The 24697-nt window shown below is 37.2% G+C and overlaps 1 protein-coding gene across 1 annotated transcript; it reads right to left on the bottom strand.

Annotated features, from left to right (window-relative positions):
• Window positions 1-97: 97 nt before the first annotated feature.
• Mettl3 (methyltransferase like 3) lies at window positions 98-22509 on the bottom strand. Its single transcript, XM_089648875.1, has 12 exons — window positions 22088-22509; window positions 18964-19144; window positions 17084-17238; window positions 14797-14894; window positions 13866-13992; window positions 12602-12845; window positions 11044-11189; window positions 8983-9117; window positions 7881-8025; window positions 7222-7369; window positions 6452-6630; window positions 98-4189 (listed from the first exon to the last, which is right to left on the bottom strand). The coding sequence occupies exons 1-12, from the start codon at window positions 22284-22286 to the stop codon at window positions 4072-4074; spliced, it is 1875 nt and encodes a 624-aa protein (XP_089505001.1). The 5' UTR covers window positions 22287-22509; the 3' UTR covers window positions 98-4071.
• Window positions 22510-24697: the final 2188 nt, after the last annotated feature.

Genomic DNA, 24697 nt, shown 5'->3' with positions numbered 1-24697 from the left:
AATGTTATATTTTTTTAAACTTATTTCAATTGCATTATGTTATATGTATATTATTTGGTAAAACCAAGGAATAAATTATTAAATGTGAAGAAGAAAAAAAATTAAGAAATGTGCTTTATTATTGATATAAAATTTGTAAATGTACACAAAATAAAATAATTTTTTAGACACATAAATTAATATTGATTAAAACTCAAATGCCTACGATGATACTGCTATCCTGAAAGAGAGTGGTCACATTTAATTATTATATTAAAATACTTAATTATTTATAATAGGTACCTACTTAGAATAATATTTTGTATAACAATGCACTTTTTTTTTGTAATAGCAATAATATTTTAATATGATGGATTAACCATAGAAATTATTGCTCATAGAATGAAAAAAAAATCATTTACAGCTAATAAAGATCTACGGATTTAAAAAAAAATGTTTGTTAGTTTCTCCTTTACGCGCGCAAAGCCAAACACAGTCAAACTACACCAACTTGTTCAATTAATTTTTGCCAAGAGATGATGATATTGTAAAAGATACAGAAGCCGCATTTTGACTTGAGTGAAAAAAGGTAGACATGTCTGTCGCCATAGCAAAATTTTGGCATCTTTTGAAATATCATTAAAAAAATCATCTTCTGTACATGTTTCTGTTATAGAAACAACAGGAGATACGGCATGGAAGCGTGTCGACTGTCATCGAGCTACGATTGTACTGCATGGACCATCAAAGAAGTTATGCAATAAAAATTATGCATTTGGTTTGTAGGTAGAAACAAAGGCGGGGCGCTGTTGTGAACGATGTGGACGACACGCATTTTCACACTAATAACGTTTCGTGGTTCATCTTCCTTGTTTCTGTTATCTATGGCCCCTACAGCCATAGAATAAAGAATAATACAAGAAGTGCCTAGTGGACGTGTTACGTGGTCCAAATATAAGCCCAATTTAGGCTTTATGGATTATGAAATTTAAATGGGTTTGCGATATACAATTTTAGGCAAGTGTAAGAGAGACAGACCGCATGCCATAAATAAAGCACTCACTAGATCGATATCTTCGGGCTTTTTGTATGAAACAAATTGGTCCTAAAAAACCATAGATATGCCAATATATAGATGGTACAATTCTCATTCAGAGCCTACTTATTATACTATACACCAATGAAAAACTCTGAAAGTTTATTCCATAGACTTTCAGAGTTTTTGATTGGTGGATATAGTTAGGCAACAATATGATGTCACAATATTCATGGCACATTTATTTCCATTCAAATTCGTATGGAATGCACTTCTAGTTTTCTTCTTTATCCTATACCCTACAGCCTAGTGGCATTTGACTTGACTTGACTGATGCTTTAGCTTCTGATGGCTTCCTGAAGTTATTTACGTAGGTAAACAAAATTTTAAAATACAAAAAAAATGTACATATATATTAGTCATTTTGTGTCTTCACAAACATTAAAACCCGGCATTTTATGATATTTCCATATTGCTTTTCTGTAAAATGAAAATATTTTTCTCTGCAGCTTTTGCAACGGCGAATTTGAGTCCTAATAATTGCATTTGTATACTTTTACTTCTCAAGCGCCAAAAATACCCATCGGATACGAAAAATTTGTATCCGTTGAGCGCCAGCTTGTCCAATTGGTAATCGGCACACTTCAGAGGTATTAGGTCACAAAGATTGAGGGCCATTTTACACCAAGTCAGTCAGTTCAGTCTTCAATCTTCTGGATTCGACTCAAATGAATTGTTATTGATGTTAAAGCAAATGTCAAGACAGGTTCTGGACTTGGCCGGTCAAATTAAAATTACTAAAAGTCCTGATCAGTCTACTGAAGTAATAAACACGTAAAATTATAACTTGCACAAGTATCCATCTTAAATAAATGCAGGCGCTCGTTTCATTATCAACTTGCAATGAAAATTGTAATTATGATTGAAATGCGTACATAGTAGTATTCACTAACGTGTAAATAGCATTCAAATTTTTGCGTGCAGCTCCGTTTGTGTAAATTCTACAGAAGTAATATTCACAGAGCAGATAAAGAAGGGATTGGAGATACCAAAAAGGCGATGGGAGCAACAACAACTTGTGCGCGTTTAAGTCGTTATTGCATCCAGCTCCCTAATTGTTTATACATGGTTTTCCAATAAGAGGTGTTATTTTGAATAGCCCGCTATTTCGGTAGATGTTACTTTTGAAGCTGTCATTTTTTGACATTTGACAAGTAGTAACTACGCCATTAATAAAAATGGAACGATACACGCTTCAACAAATGACAAGCATTGAAATGATAAAAATTCACTTGAGTGAATCAAATACAAATCATCTTGAGTGATGAGGCCCATTTCCACCTCGGTGGCTTCGTCAACAAGCAAAATTGTCGCATCTGGGGCTCGGAAAACCCAAAAGTTATTGTTGAAAAGCGTCGTGTGACTGTTTGGTGCGGTTTATGGTCCGACGGAGTCATTGGACCTTACTTTTTCGAAAATGAGGCTGGAGCAACAGTTACGGTGAATGGATTGCGCTATCGAGAGATGATTAACGATTTTTTATGGCCGGAATTGGATGGTATTGATCTGGACAACGTTTACTTTCAACAAGACGGCGCTACGTGCCACACAAGCAACGAAACCATTGATCTTTTACGGGAAAAGTTTGTTTGAATATCAAAATAACACCTCTTATTGGAAAAACCTGTACAAAGTGAGTAAAATTTTGTCATTCTGACGTACTCGATGACTTGATTCTGGAAGTGATTAACTAAAACTGACTAGGTGCAAAATGAGCCTTATCGTTAGAGTTAACATAGTTTTCAATGTCATACAGGAATGTTCCTTCAAACCAAACTAACAAGTGAAATTAAAGATTTTCTAAATTAAAAGTTTCAAACTGTTCTCTTCAGATATTTCATGTTTGCACTTACGTATAATATTTAGAAGACCGCAGAGATGTTTTTAAAAATATTTTTTTTGACGTGAAGTTGCACAAGAGTCCCAACTGCTCCCAAACATCTGGAGCCAGTGAATCAATGGCATCTCCAATCGGGGTATGTTGTAAGGATGAAGGTAGCGGGGATGGGAAGGAGGTGGATAAGAGATAACATGGCTAAAACCATTTAAAGCAACGTTTCAATTCTGAATGGTGGTGTTACACCAGGGCGATACTGAGAGTATCTTCCACTCTGGAACGAGCCGCAAATATACTATTTATTATTTTACGTGAGTAAATTGTGAAATAACACTAATTAAACAAATAAAATTTACTTGCGCACACCGGGATTATGGATTAGGACCGGTAGGCCATAATATGTTATGTAAAATAGGTGAATTTTTTATCAGAATTGTCATATGTGGCGCTTCAGCACCTCTGACTACCCTGTAGAGATACTGCATTATGGTATGTTATAATTTGAAATTCTATTGGAAAAGACAAACAAAGAATTTACAACAGTCAACATTCTAAATGGAAAATTTTACCATCTTTAAAACTAGTGATATAAAAGTATCGATATGAAAATGTATGTGAGCCAATCTGATATGAAAATACAGCAAAATGATCTGTATTAGAGCATGTATCAGAAAGAGAGAGTCCAACGAAGTTCTCAGCGCAACCATAGCAGATGTTTTAACTTTACTAAAATTATGTTATGTTCTTTAAATATGAATTGTCACAATGTCAAATGTGACATGTCAAAAGTGACAACGTCAAATAAGGCAATGCCAAATATTATAATGTCAAATGAGACAATGTCAAGCATGATGATGTCAAATGTGATAATGTCGAAAGAGACAACGTCAAATGTGATAATGTCAAAAGAGACAATATCAAATGTGACGATGTCAAACGTGATGTCAGATGTGATGGTCGATAAAATAACTAGCCCAGTATATTACCATAAGAGCACATTGCAATTCCATATCAACACTTTGGGATCACAGATCATTCAATTTGACAATACATATCCATAATAATAATGGTTAATAACACTAACAGAATATTACACAATTATCAATTGTTTCGTCTAGGGATTCAGATTCATTGTGGCGTGGGTCGCCATTGGCTGGGATTACGTGGCGGGTGCTTTTGGCGTCATGCAATTGCCGTCGGGATATCGTTTTTGAAAAGCGGAGATCAGCTCGGGGTCGACTAGTCGCACTCCGTCCACCTGGTTTCCGAGGGTGATCCTGAAAGAAATAATGTACATTATGATTATCATTGAACTGAACAGACAATCCCTAGAAATGTGATCATAGATTTGAAAGAAAACCAACAAGACAGGCCAACACATACTTTCAAAATCGACCCGGAAAAAAGGACTATCGTTTAGAATCAAAATGTTTGTTACATAAAGGATTGGTAACAAGGTGTGTGGCTGCTTCTATTTGTTTTATATCTATGGTTTCGGTGTGTGGCACTTCCAGTACTTACTCGATTAAAAATTGTGTATTGGCCATAATACTAAAACTGGATTTTTTGACACACTGCGGTTGCCAAAGCTGTGAACTAGGATAGAACCTGGGAAAGCGATTCTGGGTAAGAAATCATCATCAGGGGGATATAACTTCGATCGAAAATTGGAACCGAAATATTGTGCCATCATATGATTGCCTAACTATATCCACCAATGAAAAACTCTATGGAATAAGCATTCACCGTCTTACTTATAAAGATTTCCTAATACACTGCTACAGCGCTGGTATAGCTACACGGTGAGGAGGCACGTATACTGCTCAGGTTAAAATATTTACTCATAATAATATTCATGCAAGATTTTTTTAGACTGGCACCACTCTGTTCCAATCTTCAAAAACACGGACATTTTTCACTTCACGTTTCTTCAGATGACATTTGCAATGTCATTAACCCGGTCTGCTTTGAATTGCTTGGAAATTTGGCCAATTTGATTATGCGTTCCGTATTTGCTTTGGTAAATCGATATTTCTATTTAAAATATTCCTCTAAGTCCGCGAATATACCACAGTAATACGTCCCTAATCCTGGGGATCGGGCGGTTTAAAAATTGTCAGCCACTAATACTGCCGTATTACGGCCGGTATACGTATTACGCATGAGCGTGATTATGTGTAACGTTTTCTACTAACCTGTTCTTATCCCTCCGTATTATCTACTATGAGTAAGACGGTCAGAGTTTTTCATTGGTGCATAGAATAATAAGTAGGCTCCGAATGAGAATCGTACTATATTTTGGCATATCTATGGTTTCTTAGGACCAATTTCTTTCATACAAAAAGGCGGAAGATATCAGTCTAGTGAGTGGTTTATTTATGGTTCATTCCTTATACGACAGCCGAGAGTCCACCTCTGGACTGACGGACAACAGATCCGCAATTCACAAATAACGCCATCGTTACCTGAGATTGGAGACTGGACTCTTGGAGAATCAAAAATCATCGTCCTATCCTGGACACTGGTGGGCTTTTTGGCATGGAGTCGATGTTGTAAAAAAACCTCATCTATTTTTAGAGCAGTAGTGAATATTTTACATCCCCGTTGTTTTTTTTGTGGCCAATCTAATCCCGTGGTAACATGTTGCTTGAAATGACATTAGTCATGTTTCGTGACGAAATCTGAATGGTCAGGCACTTCTCAATCCTCCACTCCCCACTTCTTTCAGCGTCATAGAACACCCCAACTGAGGATGACATGGTCCCAGACTCAGGGCAATTGTGCCGTGAGTCAAATCAAACCCCGAACCTTGGACTCAGGATAAAGCATTCTAACCGTGACCACCTCGCACAAAAATAATACAAGACGGAGTACGAGGAAATGGCACGCTAGAGAAAGAAAGTAATAACAACCTCTAAACAACAAATGGTTGAACTTGTTGAAGAGATAAACCGATAGAAGTGAGATTAAGTTTAGAGGTGCGTCGTTACACTTATTTTACAAACTCGAGTCCGATTCAGAGCTCAACCAAACTCGCCGAATCTGCTGGAATGAATTTCACTGTGTGAGATCTGCCAGACTTGCCGAACCTGCTGGAACAAAACTCATTGTGTGCAGTCTGCTGGACTCGTTGAATCCGGTGGAACGCCACGGAGTTCGGAAAGGATAGAAGTTACAAGAATGAACAAACTTATCAGATTCACTTCACTACGTCACAGGATCGAAACCAATTCATCGATCGGTTCCGTGTCGAGAAATGATTGTAAATCATCAAATAGAGATCTATAAATAAATTCTGTCCATTATAATATAATTTTATTATGGATAGCATTTAAAAAATAATAATAAAGCAATATGTTAGGTCCTGACGTCAATTTTAAGACTAACACAGATATTGCTGCCATTGTTGGTTTAGTTGAATATGAGTTCGGAACCAGTGAGAGTGATTCGTTCATTATATTTTGCAGAGTGAGTCAAACGTCTTCAAAAACAGATTCATCGGACTCGTTCCTAGTTAGGTTAGGCAAAACTAAACTCACCAGTTTGGCTGCACATTGTGTGGGCGGCCGAACAACTCTATCTTGCGGGTGCCGGGACTGAGGCGTTCGATGATGCCGTAGATCTCGTCGGGTTTGTGCGACGTGGCGCGCACTTCTGCCACGATCACGTCACAGTCCAGCCCGCGGTTCAGGTGCGTCGGCCGCCCCTTCATTCCAACCTGGCCAGGGAAATAAAACAACAAAAAATTAAAGAGATTAACGAACCGCAAAAAGCTTCTTGAGAAATAAGTACATAATGTTTGTCTTGAAAATGTAGTAATTAGAATTTATATTTGTCTGACACATTATATATACACAGTGTACAGAAACGCATGGTACAAACGGGAGACAGCATTTTTGTCAAAAGTTATTTAAGGAGTTTTAATACCCAGCTTTGAACGGTTTAGCTGAAAATGCTGCTAAAATCGTAAAAGTTTTTTTGCTAAAGATATTAGTAAATAATAGATTTCCTATTGCTTTTGAATATAAATTACTTACATGTTTAGTGGACGTTAGGAACACGCCTTCGATTTCTACTGGTATAGAAGCAAGTATGTGTAATGTTAGGTAGAAAGATTAGGTCAGTTTTCAAAAATGGATACTGACAAGTGTAAAGATTTTCAAAAAAGTCGATGACAAGATTAGAAATAAAATGTTAGTTGGCCAAAATAATGAAAAAAATATATTATACTTTTTTTTTGAGTTCTTTTTTTTTTAAGTTCAAAAGTTCTGACTAAAGATTTTAGAAGTAGTAGAGTGGCCATCCTCACCAAGCAATGCTCCTTCCCGTGGTTGAGCCAGTGTCCCGTCCGGCCGGTCCTGATGATCCTCTGCAGCTGGTTGGTCTTCACCCAGATGATCTCGTCCACACGTTCGTAGCCCCACAGCTTCAGACACTCCCGCCCTAACTCCATGGCCCTGGGAAAACCATCCAATATCATATGTATTAATCTATGGTAACGAACTACGTAAATAACCATCATGTCGTTTCTCTGCAGGTCAAAGATGATTTTACCACTCGTCCTTTCGATAAGCTGTTAAAATAGCTACAAATTATTATAATCAATAAATGCTCGCAATAGGTAGAAAACTCGGCTAACTTATCTGATATATAGTCACTATTCGTAGGTTTGAGTAGTAGGTACCGAATAGTAAATTCAACTGAAAAGATACGTTATCCTATGGATAAACTATCAGGAGAAAGGAGAAAACCCCCTCAGTCTACTTTTATCCTTCCTCTGTCACTGCCAATATCAGGGTTGGTATCAGCACTCCATTGTGAACTTCTATCCTCGCTTCTTAGGACCATTTTTATTAAAGACTCGGAATTCACAAATGACTGCAAGCCACGGGTGTTTGCACATTCGATTATATGACTTTTCGCTTTTTATCAGAGATGTTTTTAAGTAGGAATTCGAAGTTTCCTTACCTGCCGGTGACCCAGAGGAAAATCAGGCCGTGGTCCTGCAGCTGCGGGACTCCAAGCTGTCGCATCTCGTCGTCAGACATAGTGCCGTAGGGCAGCTCCATGTGGATGTCCCATGGGGGGTCCGCCATTATCACGGCAAACTTTCCTGGAAATACAACAACACAGGTTTCAAACAATTTTACAGTACCAAGGAGATCCCTGGCGTAGTGGTAGCAGTGGAGGGAAGGTTTCCTTCGACCCTGATCTCCAGTTCTTTTGTGGTCCTGTTGGATGGAGTGCGATACTTAGTCTCCAGGGTTCTTCGGAAATGTCTTCTCCACTATCCCGCCATCTTCACAGGAGTCACGTCTGGCCACTGTGCTGTCGGGGGACAGTGTAAAGGGTTCGAAGGACCACCTTCTCTCATTGCTCACTGTCTCTCGTCGGGACAGCCTGTGGTGCGCCAGAAGCTGAGGCTGTTCTTGTGTTGTTCGCTGCCAATGGAAATGTGTTTGAATTTGCTTTTCCTTTCTAATGTATGTTCCTCTTTATAAATGTTCTCTCCACTAGCTTCAAGAACAATAACAAACTGCCTTGGATGAGAACACTTAAACGTTTTTGGTATGTATAAATGTATGTTTTGCCATGTAGGGACAGTCGGGGGCTTTTTTTTTAGAATTATTTAATATTAATAGTACCTTCATTTACAAAAGCAAAAGTAGAGTCATGAAGTGGGAACCGATAGAGGGACACGTCTGGTCCTTAAAACGGTTTGGGAAAGTGGTGGTTGAGCTAAAAAAAAGTCCTATGGAATTGGAGACCATACCAAACACTTTTAATATAATGTGTAAAATCATGTTTGACTGTTTTGCAAACACATAATATGGAGATCTGGAGAGTATGCAAGGCTGAAGAAAGCGTAGTGAACAAGTTTAAGGGGGAAGCTTAGATGGTTTGGACATGTGAAGCGGGTAAAAGAAGACAGGAGTGAGTCGGTGAAGCCCTGGATGTGAATGAAGCAAGGAGTGTGTGTCATGACAAAGCGGCAGTTGTAGCGGTTCAACCTCTATGATTACCGCGTCAGGGGAACGGCGTATGGTTAATTAGTTAGTTAGAGACTCACCTAATACTGTCATGTCCAGGTATCGCAGGTCACACTGCACCCACTGCGGAGGATGTAACACGGTGGGGTCGCCAGCAGAAGCGCCGGATCCCGATATCCTGCCCATCACGTTGCTGCTGGACAGCCTTTGGCTTCCTGAAAGGTGGCAATGCAGATATAATAGGATTTCCCATCAAAACAATTCAAACTAGTAAGTAGTTCTATGTACAGTATTTTCTCTTATTTTAAAACCAAAACCAAAATATCCTGTGAAATCGTAAGATTCGTAAGTAGGTACTTAAATACCTACCGACTTACCTACTTTACTTTACTAAAATTACCTACTTACTTATTTTTAGCAAAATATTTTTTTGTAAATTATACCATCTTACCAGATAATGTACTTATCACGGAGGATATTAAGTATAGTGATAAGATGACCGTGTTTGGAGACGCCAAAGTCTCACTGGCTATGAACAGTTGGGACCAGTTCATCGGCTTGTCTTCGCTCTTTCATGGAATATCTTTTCAGTGATTGTGAGATTTTGGTAAACCGCTACTAATGTTTATTTATTTATTTATTGTAAGAAACAAACAGCAATTTTATACAGGATGAGTTATACAACAGGTTAAATATGAGGTAAGCCAAAATAGTTTCTTATGCTAATGTTGGTTAATATGATATAATACAAAAATGTAATTGGTTATAACCATTAACTGAAAATGAAATTGACAAAAAAGAAAAAAAAATCATATAAATATATTAGAAGGAAGAAGGAATAGGAAAGGGCAAGAGGCAGATGAAGATGGTGTGGGGACAGGAGATGCTCATGTTGTACCTTTTCTATAACTGTGCATTAATTTAATTAACATTTGTGGTCGTACGCTTGACTTCGTTTCGGTATTTCACAAGAGTATTATTAACCTTTTGAACGCGTTAATTTGCTCCGTTTTATCTATACCCATACGCGGTACATATTTTCAAATACCTATGCATGCAATTAAATATCAAATTATAGCATTCTGGCATGATTTATTGGACTATATAGACAGAACAGATTATTCTCCACAATATGAAAACAAATCCTCGTGTGTCAACACTCTTAGATGTTTATAAAAACAAAAACATAAAATTTCATACAAAGACGTACCGTATCTTTTGAATGTGGTCCCGCCATTCACTTGGCGTCATAAATAAACCACTCTCGGTGTGTGTGTACTTAGGCCACTGTGTTTATAGACACAAGTGGGACACCATGATCACTTATCATTCTTAGTTATGAAAAGTTGTGAATGACAAACTAGTACTAACTCCATCCGTTGACAAAAATGTAAACTAAAGGACTAAAAGGCGCGAAGAGGCGCACTTGGTTATCGATCTTTTTTTATGAAATACAATTTTATTTTTGAGAAATTCTTGTAGATGTCAGCATCGTGATAGTTCTACAAATGTCAAAGTGAGCAAGAAATACATTTATGACGAAAGAGAGCGGGAATATCGGCCGTCAAAGTTGCCGTATCAACTGTTGATACAGCCGCGTGTGAGTATAGACTTTTTGCCGTAACAACAGTTGATACGGCCGCGTGCAAAGAGTTAAGAATATCAATATTGTTAAATTGCGTGTTATATTGCGCGCATATACGGGGGATTGGAGAATTTTTTCTAAGGTTGGTTCTGCATGTGGGCTAATGAAAAAAATGGTTTTGTCTGGTTGGCCTTGTAGGTATGTGAATTCTTAAATAATTTACGAGTTCAGGAGAGTCCAGGCCGTTATTCAGAATTTTGTATAAAAATATTTGATCAGATATTAATCAACGTGTTTGAAGTGGAGTAAAGTAAAGAAATTTTAAGGATTCGGTGTTATTTGCAAAGAGTAATTTGAATTTATAATTTATGTGTTTAAAAAATTTGTTTTGCACACTTTCGATTCTGTCAATATGGCATTGGTAGAATGGTGCCCAAATTAGTGTGCAGTATTCTAAGTGGGGGCGGATATACATGGTGTAAAGGGAATACATAGTTTTAATATTGCGAAAAGGTTTAGATATGCGAATTATAAATGTTAAAGATAATGTAGTTACCTGCTCCATTCGGCACCCCTGAAGATGTTGCCAGGGACTGCGAGCAGCCCTGGGACACCCAGTTGGAGGTGCTCTGACTCGGCACGGTGCTGCAGCTGTCCCCGTCCTTCTGCTGGATGGAGCCATCCACCTCGTAGTGGACATATCTGGTGAGAGGAAGAAAACGACACTTATTATACTTATATACTCAGTAAGGATAGAAAGTCAGTGAAGGAGCTAATGCTAGACCATTAGCAAAAGGTGTGCAGTCGCACGGCAAGTGTGATCTACTTGTAGTTTGCTAGCACTCGTTGGTGGCTTGCCATACCGAACTAACCTCCCGCACCACTACTTACTCACACCGAATACAGACTGAAACAGAAACCACAGAGTTGCACTAAAACTGCATATGCAGTCGAACTTGGTTATAACGATCCCCCTTGGTTTGGATTCGCTGAAGGCCCCACGAGGCGAGAATCCACTGAGGTGGTCTCAGTTCTCTTTTCTCCACTCCTCTTAGGTTCCCCAAAAGCCCATAGTTTTTTTCTGAATGTTCTATTTTTAATTCCATTTAATATGATTTTCTAGACTCTTATTTGCCATGGGTGGTTAATCATTTAAATTTACTGAATTTAAAGTTAATGTTGTTTATACAAATAGAACGGCGTCATTGCGCCTCATAATTTTTACCTCATATGGGTGTTTAAAATTTTACCTGGCTATTATAGACTATAATATACCGGGAAAAATTCTACTGGATAAAGATAGATTAAAAAGTTTGCTTAATGGAAGAACTACTATACTACTTACTCGTCGTAAATTTTGTTTTAAAAACCAATAAAAATGTTTATGAAGGTAGGTTATGAGTACATACCTATATCCATACAGCTGTTTCTTAAAGATTCCGGTAATATTCAATTCAATGTACCTGCGCGTTCAACACACTCTTCTGTCCAGTTCAGGGTGGATCAATGCAAAACGAACTCTAAGCAGAATTCTTGCCTGAACAGACTATGCAATAATTACAATAGCGTATTATCCAAGGTGGATATTTTCAGTTGCGAACTTACCAAATACAAGAGGTCCACAAAGGAATATTTCTCTGATGGTTTGTGAATAATGTTGTGTCTCTATTGTTTATATTTCTATTATGATTTGATTTATATCTACAACCTTTCTCCATGGCTATAAATGTAATTTTTCGTTTTATATAATCTTTTGTTTTGTATAAATTTTTGAATTCATACATATTCCTTTCTTACAAATTTAATCTACTTATTCCTTACAATGCTGTCTCCGTAGAGGTAAAATCACAAGGAGGATATCCATAATTGTTTTTATTTTGGCTATATAATACTTATGTACTAACTGGAATAAATATAAACTGTCGATTTCCCGAAAATTAATAAATAAATAAATATGAAAATTCATTAATGAACAGGTTCAGTGTTGCAATTGTTTGGATCATAGTGTGTGTAGGAGTATCTATATAATATTAAGACTATCAACAGGAAACTGCCGCCTCAGGAGAAAAGACGAACATTGTTTTTAACGTTAAAGAATTGAAGTATAAACTTGCTTGCAAGTGTCCATGTGGAAGCAGGTGTTCAAAAATGAACAGTCGCCCAGCGTCTCGTCTGTATGAGTCTGAATGATTTTCTTGAAGTGGAGCTTTTTGCAGACGTGGATGTTGTGATGCATCCCCTTTGGCTCGGAGCCGTCCTTGGCCGCACCCTCCGAGGGTTGGGCCTTCTGGTGGGAGGCGTGGTTCCGCAGGCACTCGGCCCTCGTGCCGTGCGGACAGAACTCCATCACTTGGGCACCTGAAATTACAAAATTATCAAACTGTTATTTAGAATTCTTGTCGTTACCAATAACTCGGGCATTTTTCTTGTACCTGTCCACTATCCACTTACAATGGGGGATTTTCACAAATGAGGAATACTTTTAAAAACGTGTGTTACAATAAAAATGTAAAATTGTAAAATTCTTAAACTGTTAGAATGTAGCTATGATATTGATAACGCTACTGGCTGCTAATGCAGCTGTCACCAGGAGTCGGGATTGCCCGGTATGACGTCACAAACTTATCGCGTTGGCAGCAAATCAAAAATGACATATTTTGAACAAACAATTATCTCTCACCACGGTGATAAATTAATGAATGGAGCACAGATTTATTCTACAAGGTTTTCCAATAAGAGGTGTTATTTTGAATAGCCCGCTATTTCAGTAAATGTTACTTTTGAAGTTGTCATTTTTTGACATTTGACAAGTAGAAACTACACCATTAATAAAAATGGAACGATACACGCTTCAACAACGCATTGAAATTATTAAAATTCACTTGAGTGAATCAAATGCAAATCATCTTGAGTGATGAGGCCCATTTCCACCTCGGTGGCTTCGTCAACAAGCAAAATTGTCGCATCTGGGGCTCGGAAAACCCAAGAGTTATTGTTGAAAAGCCTCTCTATCCTCAACGTGTGATTGTTTGGTACGGTTTATGGTCCGGCGGAGTCATTGGACCTTACTTTTTCGAAAATGAGGCTGGAGCAACAGTTACCGTGAATGGATTGCGCTATCGAGAGATGATTAATGATTTTTTATGGCCGGAATTGGATGGTATTGATCTGGACAACGTTTACTTTCAACAAGACGGCGCTACGTGCCACACAAGCAACGAAACCATTGATCTTTTACGGGAAAAGTTTCTTTGAATATTAAAATAACACCTCTTATTGGAAAACCCTGTACATAAATCATATTAATTATTTAACAAATTCTATTCTCGCAACCTAAAAGCAATAGATTTGTTATGATGCTGTAACTATGTAACTTACCGCCTTGTGATTTGAATTTCTCAGCCAGCGATCTTTCCTTGGCAGTTGGTTTACTTAGTAGATCTAGAATTTCCTCTCCCATTTTTTTGTTTTCCTTCTCCCTACTTGAAGGCATTGACAATAATGACTGAAATATGAAAATAAATAATAAATCAATTTAAAAAAAAAAACTAACTAACCATCATGCCGTTCCCTTGAAGAGGTAATTTCACCAATTGCTTTGAAATTTTGACACAACAGAACAGGTAAAAACAAGCTTTTTGTGATAAACAGCGCTATCTGTTGGACAAACATGTTTTTTTTTTTTTAAATAACGCCATCTGTTGGACGTAAAAGCAACATGCGCTATTGTTTCTCTATCTTCACAGACAGACTGAACCACAGCAATGCGTGGCGGGGTACAGCTAGTACATAATATTTATCCACACTTAGATTTGAGTTAGAATAGAATAGAAATGAGATGGTGATTTTGTACCAAACATGCGATAATGGATGCGTTTATTGTCTGACAGCAGCGACATAAATTATACCATGGAACACATCTCCAATTTTCCTATATGTACATAATGTAATGTTTTTTTACACCGTGTAAAAACAGAATTAATTTAATTCAATAAGTACAATTTTTTTGAATAATATTACAGATTGGGGTCTGGGTCGTAATAATTTTACCACCGTTTATACAATGTATTTGCATTGACAAAGTACATTGTAGGAAATGAAAAACATATTGATCTTTTGATCAACTACATTTAGGAAACTCGTGGCTCTCTCCACGGGTGAGTTCATAAACAAATTGTTGCGGCTCGCTCTACGATAAAGGAGGAAAGTGTGCGTATACACACATACATAATATACAATCGGTTTGACGACCGAGGTAGGGATGATTTAAGAAGAGAATTCAAAATTAAAGTATGCAATACCTTCTTACCAATATGTCAGGTTCATTCTTTTTGATGGATTTTTTGTCGTCTCTCTCAGGACCCGTCTTGGAAATTTTTGTACACGCTTCGTCCAACTCCTCGTCAGCTAAAAAGGAAAAAGATAAATTACTACGCACATACAAAATTTTAATAGGATACTAACAATTATAATGAAACCCTTTTAATTTTTGTGTTTAAATCTTTGGTCCTTTTTGTGCTCTTTGGTTCACAGCAAACTGACAGAATTACATAGAGTATGATATATTCTTGTGTATTCTAGGGGACGAACTGATACGGAATCATAAAATTCATCTCCTTTTATATTAGTGTGAGATATATGATTTAAGCAGTGTTAGAAAGAGGCAACACTACGCTTGGTATTTGCATTTAAAAGTTTACCATAAACACAACCATATAATTGTAATGAATTCAGTCATAAAAAATCTTCTATTATTCTGACTCTTGACATGATCTGACTCAAGTATTTCATTTACTTGATTGCGTCATGTCTTCCTAGGACGTCCCCGACTTCTACCATTCACTTTCATGTCATACATTCTTACACTCCTTTCTTCGTTCATCTGCTCTACATGTCTCCAACCATTTAAACGTCCCTTTTTAATCTTGCAAAATTATTAGAATTACACAAGTCGGCCTTTGTGCTCGAGGAGTGAGGCTCTCGACTAGCAAGACGTAGGTCGCGGGCTCAAATCCTGGCGAGCGCAAGTGTATTTATTTGATAGAATTGTGTTATTTCACAATTTATTCATTTAAAATCATATATTTGCGGCACGTTCCAGAGCGTCAGATACTCTCAGTATCGCCCTGGCATAAAACCGCCATTCAGAATTGAAACATTGCTTGAAATGGCTTTGGCCGTTGTTATGAGTTGCATATCCTCCGTTAATCAAGCATCCCCACGACCACAAATCATAGAGGACACGCCATCACATCGATCAAGTAGCAATACAGTTCAGTAACATGCCTTGATCACATGTAAACAGAAAGATTACCTAATACGGTGCGATAGACACAGAAGAGGGGATGAACACTCACATTGAAATTATGCCCATAAAGGGTAATGAGAAAGCTGGAGTTGCAGGAAGAAATAGGAGGGGTGGACGGCAGGAAGGAATGCGGGAAGACGACCGGCGAAACTTCAGTTCCGGGCGCCCGAGAGGAAGGAGCGTGCAGATCGCCACTAAGCGGCAAGGCCGGATGCAGACGTTATTGCAGATTTACTCTACTTCTGGAGAGATAAACCACACTATAAAGACCTAACAAGAACATCACATCGAGCTCTGAATAGCCACCAGAGCGTCCCATCGATTCCACGCCAGTAAGCGCTTTCAATAACTGATACCTTTAACATAATCACACAGAGCCCGTAATTTTCAGACTAGAATTGTGCTACGCAAAGGGTTAAAAATATCTAGTAATAATATGAATGCAACTATGTTTTCAATAGATGGTACATCAGTAATACATCAGAAAATAGTGTTTTCAATTGAGATGATTTTTTGTGAGATTGCCTGAACCCAAAACCCTGAGAAGAGTATAAAATGGCCGCCGGCAAGCAGAGATTCGAAGGAGTAGCCGCTGTCCTATCTTCTATAGCTAACAAATGAACCATCAAGCCGTTTCTCCGTAGGGGTAGGCAGAGAGGACAGACCGCCAAACAACTCGGTCTTGGCACACACTTCTTGCCTTATTCAAATTCATACATAGTCTTCTATTATTCTGACTCTTGACATGGCCCGACTCGATATCTGATTCACTTGATCGTGCCATGACTACCTCAGGGCGTCCCCGACTTCTGCTACCATTCGCATTCTTCTCGCTCCTAATTATATACCTATCTCATAGATAGCACAGCAGAGAATAATGTTATATATTTCATACAGACATGCTTGGTGACCAGATCTGAACAGCGAGGTACTTCCCCACCTACCTCTTCCCCTCTCAACTATCTTCAGCCTCACAATTGGGGATGCCATAGCCTCTCACAGGCTACACAGGGAGCAGTTGGGACTCTAGTGCGGTTTTAGATTAAAAAAAGCATACTTGTATAGTGTATTACATCATCAAGGGTAAGTTTTGGCCTCCTCTATAAATATATTCCGAAAAGAGAGGAGGGTCAAATATGATTTAAGATTTTCACGGCCAGTCTTTGTTGGCTAAAGAAGGAGTTAGCGCAACACGGCATAACACCCCAAAAAAACATAACAAAAAAAGAGAGGAGGGTGTTTAATGCGGTAAATTTTTTAAAAACATTTAAAAATAAGAGATTCAAACCTTTCCGTTTCCGACTGGCGTCATCGCCCTTGGTGTCTGCTTTATCGGTGGAGTCGATTCCCAACTCTTGCGCCATCGCTGCCAACTTTACATGTTCAATAGATATCACTTCCACCTGCGATAGCCCCGCCGCTTCTTTAGCAGTCTCTTTGATCCTGGGGAAAAGATAATAACTCTGGAAACGATACATTGTTACTATATATCACTTCATGATAATAAAGAGATAAACCCATAAGATTGAGTAAGCTCAAATTTTCCTTACTTCTGGTGAAATTCTTTGTTGAACAGATAATCAATTTCACTGGCCCGTTTGGGGCCTAGGAGTCGAAAGGTCTTATGAAAACTGCTGACATCAAATTTATTTCAATTAAGGTTAAACTTCTTGGACTAAGAATGGACACTAATGTCTATTGGACACTAATAAGTGTCTTCCATATAAATTTGAACGGAAACAAATGTGCCACTGACTTAGTACCTTTTGGTTTTAGACCATTTTGCACGCAGTCTGTCCCTCTTACACTTGCCTGAAATTGTATATCGCCATCAGATTTCAATTATGTAATCGTGGTGAAAAAAAAATAGGCCCAAATTGGGCTTAAATTTGCATCGCGAAATACGCCCTCAAAGCATTTCTTGTGTTATTCTCTATTCTACGATTATACAGTATCAGAAATCTGCGAAAAAAGGATTTAATGTGTTTTTGGTTTTCATTTGGAAAAAATATTCTCTTTTCTTTTGTCCTGTTGAAGGTTGGGTGCATCCAAAAGTTGACATGGTATGCATATCAATAAACTGGTTTTAAATCTTTTATTAATTTTGATAGTCCGGTATTGCTAGAATTGATAAGCTTTCGGATTCCATAACGTAATACTAGAAGTCAGGATTTATTTCAGTGCAGAAATTCTGGGACTAACTACCATATGTATTCCTCTTTGCCCAGAATACTAATGGAGGGAAACAATTATACAAAGTCAGTGGACATCTTCAATTTATGTTTGAACAAATATAAAATGTTGTTAATGAAGCGATTCAGTTATGTACAATAAATAATGTATATTTCTTAATATTCTCATGTAAAAGCCCCGAAAAAGGGCGTTAATAAATAAATAAATATAAATCTTGCTATTAATGGCTCTTAAAACGATTGATATTCTTCATAAAGAGTTCTACAGTCATTGAAATATGTAAGAAATCACAGACAATAGAAACACAAGGAGTTACAGTGTTTACTTGGTCGTAATTCCAGTCAAACTGCACAAACTATTGCATTAGCGGAGCCAATGAAAGGTATGCTTGGTGTTTATGTAGAAACGAAGGTGGGGCGCTGCCATGTGTATGCGATTTGCAGTAGTATGTTGGCGACATGCATTTTCATACCCTTAATAGTTCATGGCCCATCTTCCTCGTTTCTAGCATAAATGTTCGGTACCAATTTTCTGCAGCTCGTGGTGATGCTAATTTCATTGATTCAAAAGTATAATTTAATTAACCTCATTGAATTTCATGTACCCTTTAGAGCTACTCGTTCTAAAACCCTGTTTAATTGTAACAATTCTAAGACTAAGCATTTCAAACACACGCTTGTACCTAGATTACATGAAGTTAGTAATAAGTACGCAGATGTAGTGGATCTGTTTAACTGCACAGAAGCTAGGTACAAACAGGCTTTACTATCATATCTTCTAAATCATTAATGTAAGTCTACTCATACTTGTTGATAATATTTAGTATGTACTTGTATCTCCTTCTAGTATTAATTTTATACTTTCTGTTGTCATTATATGATCAAATGCCACAATTAATTGTTATTCTGTGACATGAATTATGATATATGGTATATTTATACAGTTGATATTCAATAAATAAATAATACCACTTACACTATGAGGTGTTGGGCTGAGAACTTGTGTAGCAGGTTGGCGATAGTGGAGGACGCGACTTCCTTCCCTAAGATGGCTGAGATATCCCGGCAGGTGGCGGGTAGTGGCAGGACTCCGGACAGGAGTCGGAGGAGGGCCTTCTCCGTCTCAAGCAGCTCTTCAAACTTGGACTGAGAGTCCGCTGTAATAGGCACGAATGCTAAAATAAAGTTCTGATTGCAATTCCAATGGGAAGACGACGAGTGGGCTTAGTGGGGAGAATATTGCAGGAATTTTTATCTAAGTAGTGAAATTCCCAAGAGGTTGTCTCCTAGAATGAAATTTCATCTTATGTACAAATGTATCATATTAATTAGAGCATGCTGAGGACGGAACTTTTATAAAATATCAAATAGTACCGAAGATAAGCTGTCAAAATGGTGACATTTCTGCCCAGCCGATTAAGCGTATGATGCCTAAAAGTGCAACAGTTAGGAAAATAATTACCGTTTCTTGTACTAATTAAGTTGAAACGAAGTAATTTGGGCGTATTCAACAGTGAGCGGAGTAAGGAAACTTTACGGTCGAAATAGGACGTATCTGAAAGCTATACACATTTTCAACAATTACTATAAGAAACTACTATTCAAGTGCATAAATTAGGTTATAAGTTTGTATTGATTAAGTAATTTATGTGTATTTAGATTGGAACGAAACCTTCGCAACTGTCACTGCATACAAAAAAAATCCAAAATGGTAGAAAAGGGATTGTTTCATAAGGTAAATTTTGAACTTTAATCTTTTACCATCTATCCTGATGTAAATCGTTGTTTCTTGTAGTAATTAAATTGAAACGAAGTGTAATTTCGATAATCTGGGCCTATTCAAAGTGCGGCGGTTAGGGAAATATTTACCCTATACGCTTTTGTACTTAACCTTTCCTCATCTGTGGTGTGTATTTACTACACATTGCTTCTAATAACTTTAATAACTATATAAATATAATAAATTCTGGGTTCAGATTTTAGGTATTCTTCCGTTATATATTTATGCACAGAATTAAAAAATAATATTTTACATTTTCAAATTCAATTAGAAATCAGAGATTTAAAAAAAAAATCGAGAACAAATACACCAATACAATTAACCGTGTGACACTGCCACGCGAAGAGTGTGCGAGGAAATGACACGCTATTGATGTCCTGCTTTAGTTCGCTATGCGGGAACATGAGAAATCCACACGTCTGCAGTTGTATTTAGTCATTTAGACAATCGATACCTACGACCGCATAGCTGTGTGTGTCCGTCCAGCGCCCATCCAGCGCCTGTTGTGTCAGCCGGCAACCAGTCGGTCGCGGGACGTCATTAGATATGGACTCCTCGCACGTTTTTTAGCATCTGCCGATGGTTTTTTCATGTTTTCAGCAATTAAATTACAACTATTATCACTTTTGGTATATAATATAATAAACATAAGCGATTAGCTGTGAATATTCATATTTTCCTGATATTACATCGCTTATTTTGAGATGTGTACACAGCACCGGAACGCGTGGATTTTTTTAGCACAGTAAGGGAAAGGTTAATGTGTTAGGAGATGTTAATGTTAATTAAGTTTCAACATATATTATGTAAGATAGTAGTTATAGGCCTTAGTCGTAAGACAGTAGTTATAGGCCTAAGGGGGTTTTTCACTATCTCTGATTATGTTCTGACCAAGCACTAATCCGCGGATTAGTCATTTTTTCGTTTTCACTATATCTGAATAACGCTAACGCTCGGGTTAAAGTTAGATTTGACTAATCAGTGCTCGAACTTCACGTTAGGCGCTATTCCTCGAATCAAAGATGGCGTCAAAACATTCCGAGTTTAACAGCTGAGAAGTGAGTCGAATTTTGTAGAATGAATTTGAATGCTTGTATGATCCATCCTGAATTATTTGATTGTGTTCAAAATAAGAAACAATGTATTAATTCGACACGAATCTATCTAAAATGACCTGATAATCAACATAACATAACCAAACAAATGCACACTTTGCGGTGTGCGGACTGTGACGCATGACAGCCGTGGCAGTAGATGGAGTAACTGCAAACATTTTGCGATGTTGCCAGACTATTTCGAGTGTTATCTATCCGGAAGTTCGAAACAATGGTGAAACGGTCGCCGTTGAATAACGAAGTTATTCTGAACTTTAAAGCCAGCCAACGGATAGCTATTCAGATATTTAGCCCGACATAGTGAAATACCCCCTTAGTCGTAAGACAGTAGTTATAGACCTTAGTCGTAAGATAGTAGTTATAGGCCTTAGTCATAAGATAGTAGTTATAGGCCTTAGTCGTATGTCACTAGATGTCTTAGATGTAAGTCACTAGTTTTAAATCAGTAGTTCTAGTATTAATTATTTAAGAAATATATTTGTACAGCGCCCTTGAGGTGATTTTTATTAGCAAAATATCTACTTCCGATTTTATGTCCGAGTTAAATCTTCCCCATAGGAAAAACTAAACCCTTCCACACACTTTTCCACAAATGATCATCTAGTCAATCAACATTATGCAAGTGCATTATATAAGCAAAATAAATACAAAACAATACAAGAATAACACGTCAACTCACCAGAGATCAAATGGGAAAATAATTCACCGACTCCAGATATTTTCATATCAGAGGGTTCGGCACGGTAGAACTCCTAACAGGGCCTATAAATCCTACTGATCCCTCAACATAAATATTTAAAAAAAAATTGTTATCCTACATGTATTCAAAATGACTGACTTTTGCATCTTTATATATAAATTTTTTGATAGATCTAATACACCTAAATTTTTAATTAGAGAGCTAGGTATAATGCCAGTAGCCGAAATAACGAATATTTTTATAGTCTGAGAATGCCAAATTCTTTTTATTTCATTTCCTAAATCTTTGTATTTTCTTATTTTTTCACTAACAGATTTTTGAATATTACAAGAATTATTATTATTATTAGTAGAATAAAGATTCTTTGAATTTAAATTTGCATTCAAACATCAAGCGTTAAAAAGGTAAATAATCATTAAGTTTTTATCCATCCCGTACACCATTCACAAACAAGGGTTTCCTGAAAATGATTTAACTACAACTGGTTTAAGGAAATATAACTTACAGTTTTCATTCTTGATGCTGCAAGGACTCGATACACCCTTTTCTTGCTTAATGGACCCTGGTGAACCTTCGGACTTGATGGGGACTCCTAGGGTGGCCCCCAAGATGTCTTGCCGCTCCTTTTTCCGCTTTTCTAATCTTTCCCTGTAACTATTTTGTTTGATTTTCAAAGCTTGCCATTCTTCCCAAGCGTCAGACATGATGAAGCTTTCGAAAACAAAATTTGCAGAATCAAGCGGCAAACTTTTGGGGTTATGTAGTACGCAAAGCGTCACTTATATCATTCACCGAGGGTTTTTAATTATATATTCTCGCATTTCATAAGCCGGCTTTTGTAGGAGAAGCGAAATAAATTTGTAAAATTGACATTTTCACTATTTTAACAAGCCTCGGCGTTAAATAACTTCAAACGCCGTCGGTCTGTCAAAATAATAATTAACAACAAAACGGTGACCCACCATCTAGCGTCGTTCTCAGGAAACAATTTATTGGGTAAAATGAAAATAGTTGATTTCTTCTTCTTGTTACCGACTGAAAAAATAACGAATTAATCTGACAATAGATGGTTCTAACTTCGGATTTTGCACTAAATCGATTAAACTAATTAACTAACCATCACGCCGCCGCTCGTAGGGGTAGGCAGAGAGGACGGACCGCCAAACAACTCGGTCTTGGCACACACTCCTTGCCTCATTCACATTCATACATCGTCTCATACATACTCTCCTGACTCTTGATATGGCTCGTATTTACTAGATCGTGCCATATTGCCATGGCTTCCTCGGGCGTCCCCGATTTCTTCCATTAAATTACATGAAAATAAAATACCTTGCATGCCGTTGATAAGTATTTCACTTTCATATAATTAAAATGACGCCATAAATTGAATTTGCGGATATGCGGACACGCGAAAGGCCGCCCCTGGAACCATTTATTGGATAACCAACACCTCTGCCGCAGGTCACCACAAGTGGTTTGCTACGTTTGGTGACTTAGCAGGGATTCCCGGGTTCATGAGGTGAGGTTTGTTCAAGTCTGGAAGATAAGATTATTTAAAAGCTTAAAATAACTATAAAAATCAAAATACCGCTATTATCATTTTGAGTTGCGTGTTACGCAATTTATGTTTGAAAATATTCTTTTGCGTAGAAAGTTAAATAAAAAATGTGTAATTTTGTGTTGCTAATTACCTCTGTGGATATAAAAAAATTATATAAATAATGTCGGAGCCTGTAAGAAGTATGGCATCCCCAACCAAAAAGTGACGAAAGCGAAGAGATTGGAAAATTAGTTAAAAATCTCACAAAGTCACGGTAAAGCCCCGCAGGCGAATTTTTTTCCATGGTATCACCAAATGGAGAACCTATGTGGTATGATGACTGAAGGGAGTGAAAAATTAATACTCAAATTCGCAAAGAGAAGGAGGCGAAAAAAATTCTAGGTCGGTGGGCAAATCAATTTGTAGTGTTGGGTAGGAGACGACTTCGGAATGAGTTTATATGAGGTACTAATAGAAATGAGGTGAGGTGTGAGAGTGAGGTTGTGTGAGGAGTAAGGAGTGGGGGATTTTAGAATCAGCATTTGGAATCACACAATTGCGTAATCGTGGAATCGACGGAGATTGGTCACCTGGATGTCACCAAAGTATTGCGAACATCGTAAACGCATTAATCTTAGTGTGCCCCTGCTTTGTTTATACTTACATACGAAAAAAACTTGGTGAATTTTTTATTCAATTGATAAACGACCTATATTTAAACATTACTAATATTTAATTATTTATTTATTCAAAAAACAGTTTTTAACATAAAAAAAACATAATCTGAACAACTCACTAGGGCATTCCTGAATCAAGATGTGCAGCTTAAAAATTACACCATTTAAAAAATACATATATGTAAACTTAATATAATAATAACATTAAATTTAAACCCAAAAAAGAAAAGTTAATCACACGGTTGTTTCGAGACCGGTAGACAAATATAAATTAAATTTTAGTAACAAATGTACGAAAAATAAAACAAAAATGTCAACAAAAGAAGCATTGGGCAGTACGTTTATAGTAAGTTGGCAACAATAATATTCTTCTGTTAACTAAAGTACAAGGTATCTGTGCTGAAATGTGGAAACAATAATATAGAAACTGACATAAAATGGTTCATATAAAGTTGTTTACACAGCCAAAGAGGGTTGTTTTTCTGTTGTATGAACTTTAAATTTCTCATCGAATTTCGAAATACTAACAAAGTATTTGAAGTGTGCTATTCTTTTTAAATTACCATTTGGCAGTCTGCAGAAATGCGACGTTGCCAGTTCTTTCAGAGCCCAGTTAATCATATTTTTTATTAGTAGCAACTCGAATGTAAGCTTTACAGTCTTTATGCAATGTGTAAAAAAACACCGTTTAACGGTTGTGAAGTGATTTTTTTTAGTAAGGCTGTTAAGGCATAATTTTTAGAACTAATAAAACGTGACGTTAAGATTTAAAATTATTACTAAGGGTCAATTAGATATTTCACCCTAATTAGGTATTTACCTATCTAACCCCAGAAATAATCTATGGGAGTTTGTCCAGTCCATAGACATTTCGGGTGAGTAATATTATTTCTCA

The sequence above is a fragment of the Hesperophylax consimilis genome, chromosome 28 (genome assembly GCF_061612785.1).
Source record: "Hesperophylax consimilis isolate HC1 chromosome 28, BYU_Hcon_1.0, whole genome shotgun sequence".
NCBI lineage: Eukaryota > Metazoa > Arthropoda > Insecta > Trichoptera > Limnephilidae > Hesperophylax > Hesperophylax consimilis.
The sequence above is the reverse complement of the archived record's forward strand: the minus strand, read 5'-3'. Positions and strand labels throughout refer to the sequence as shown.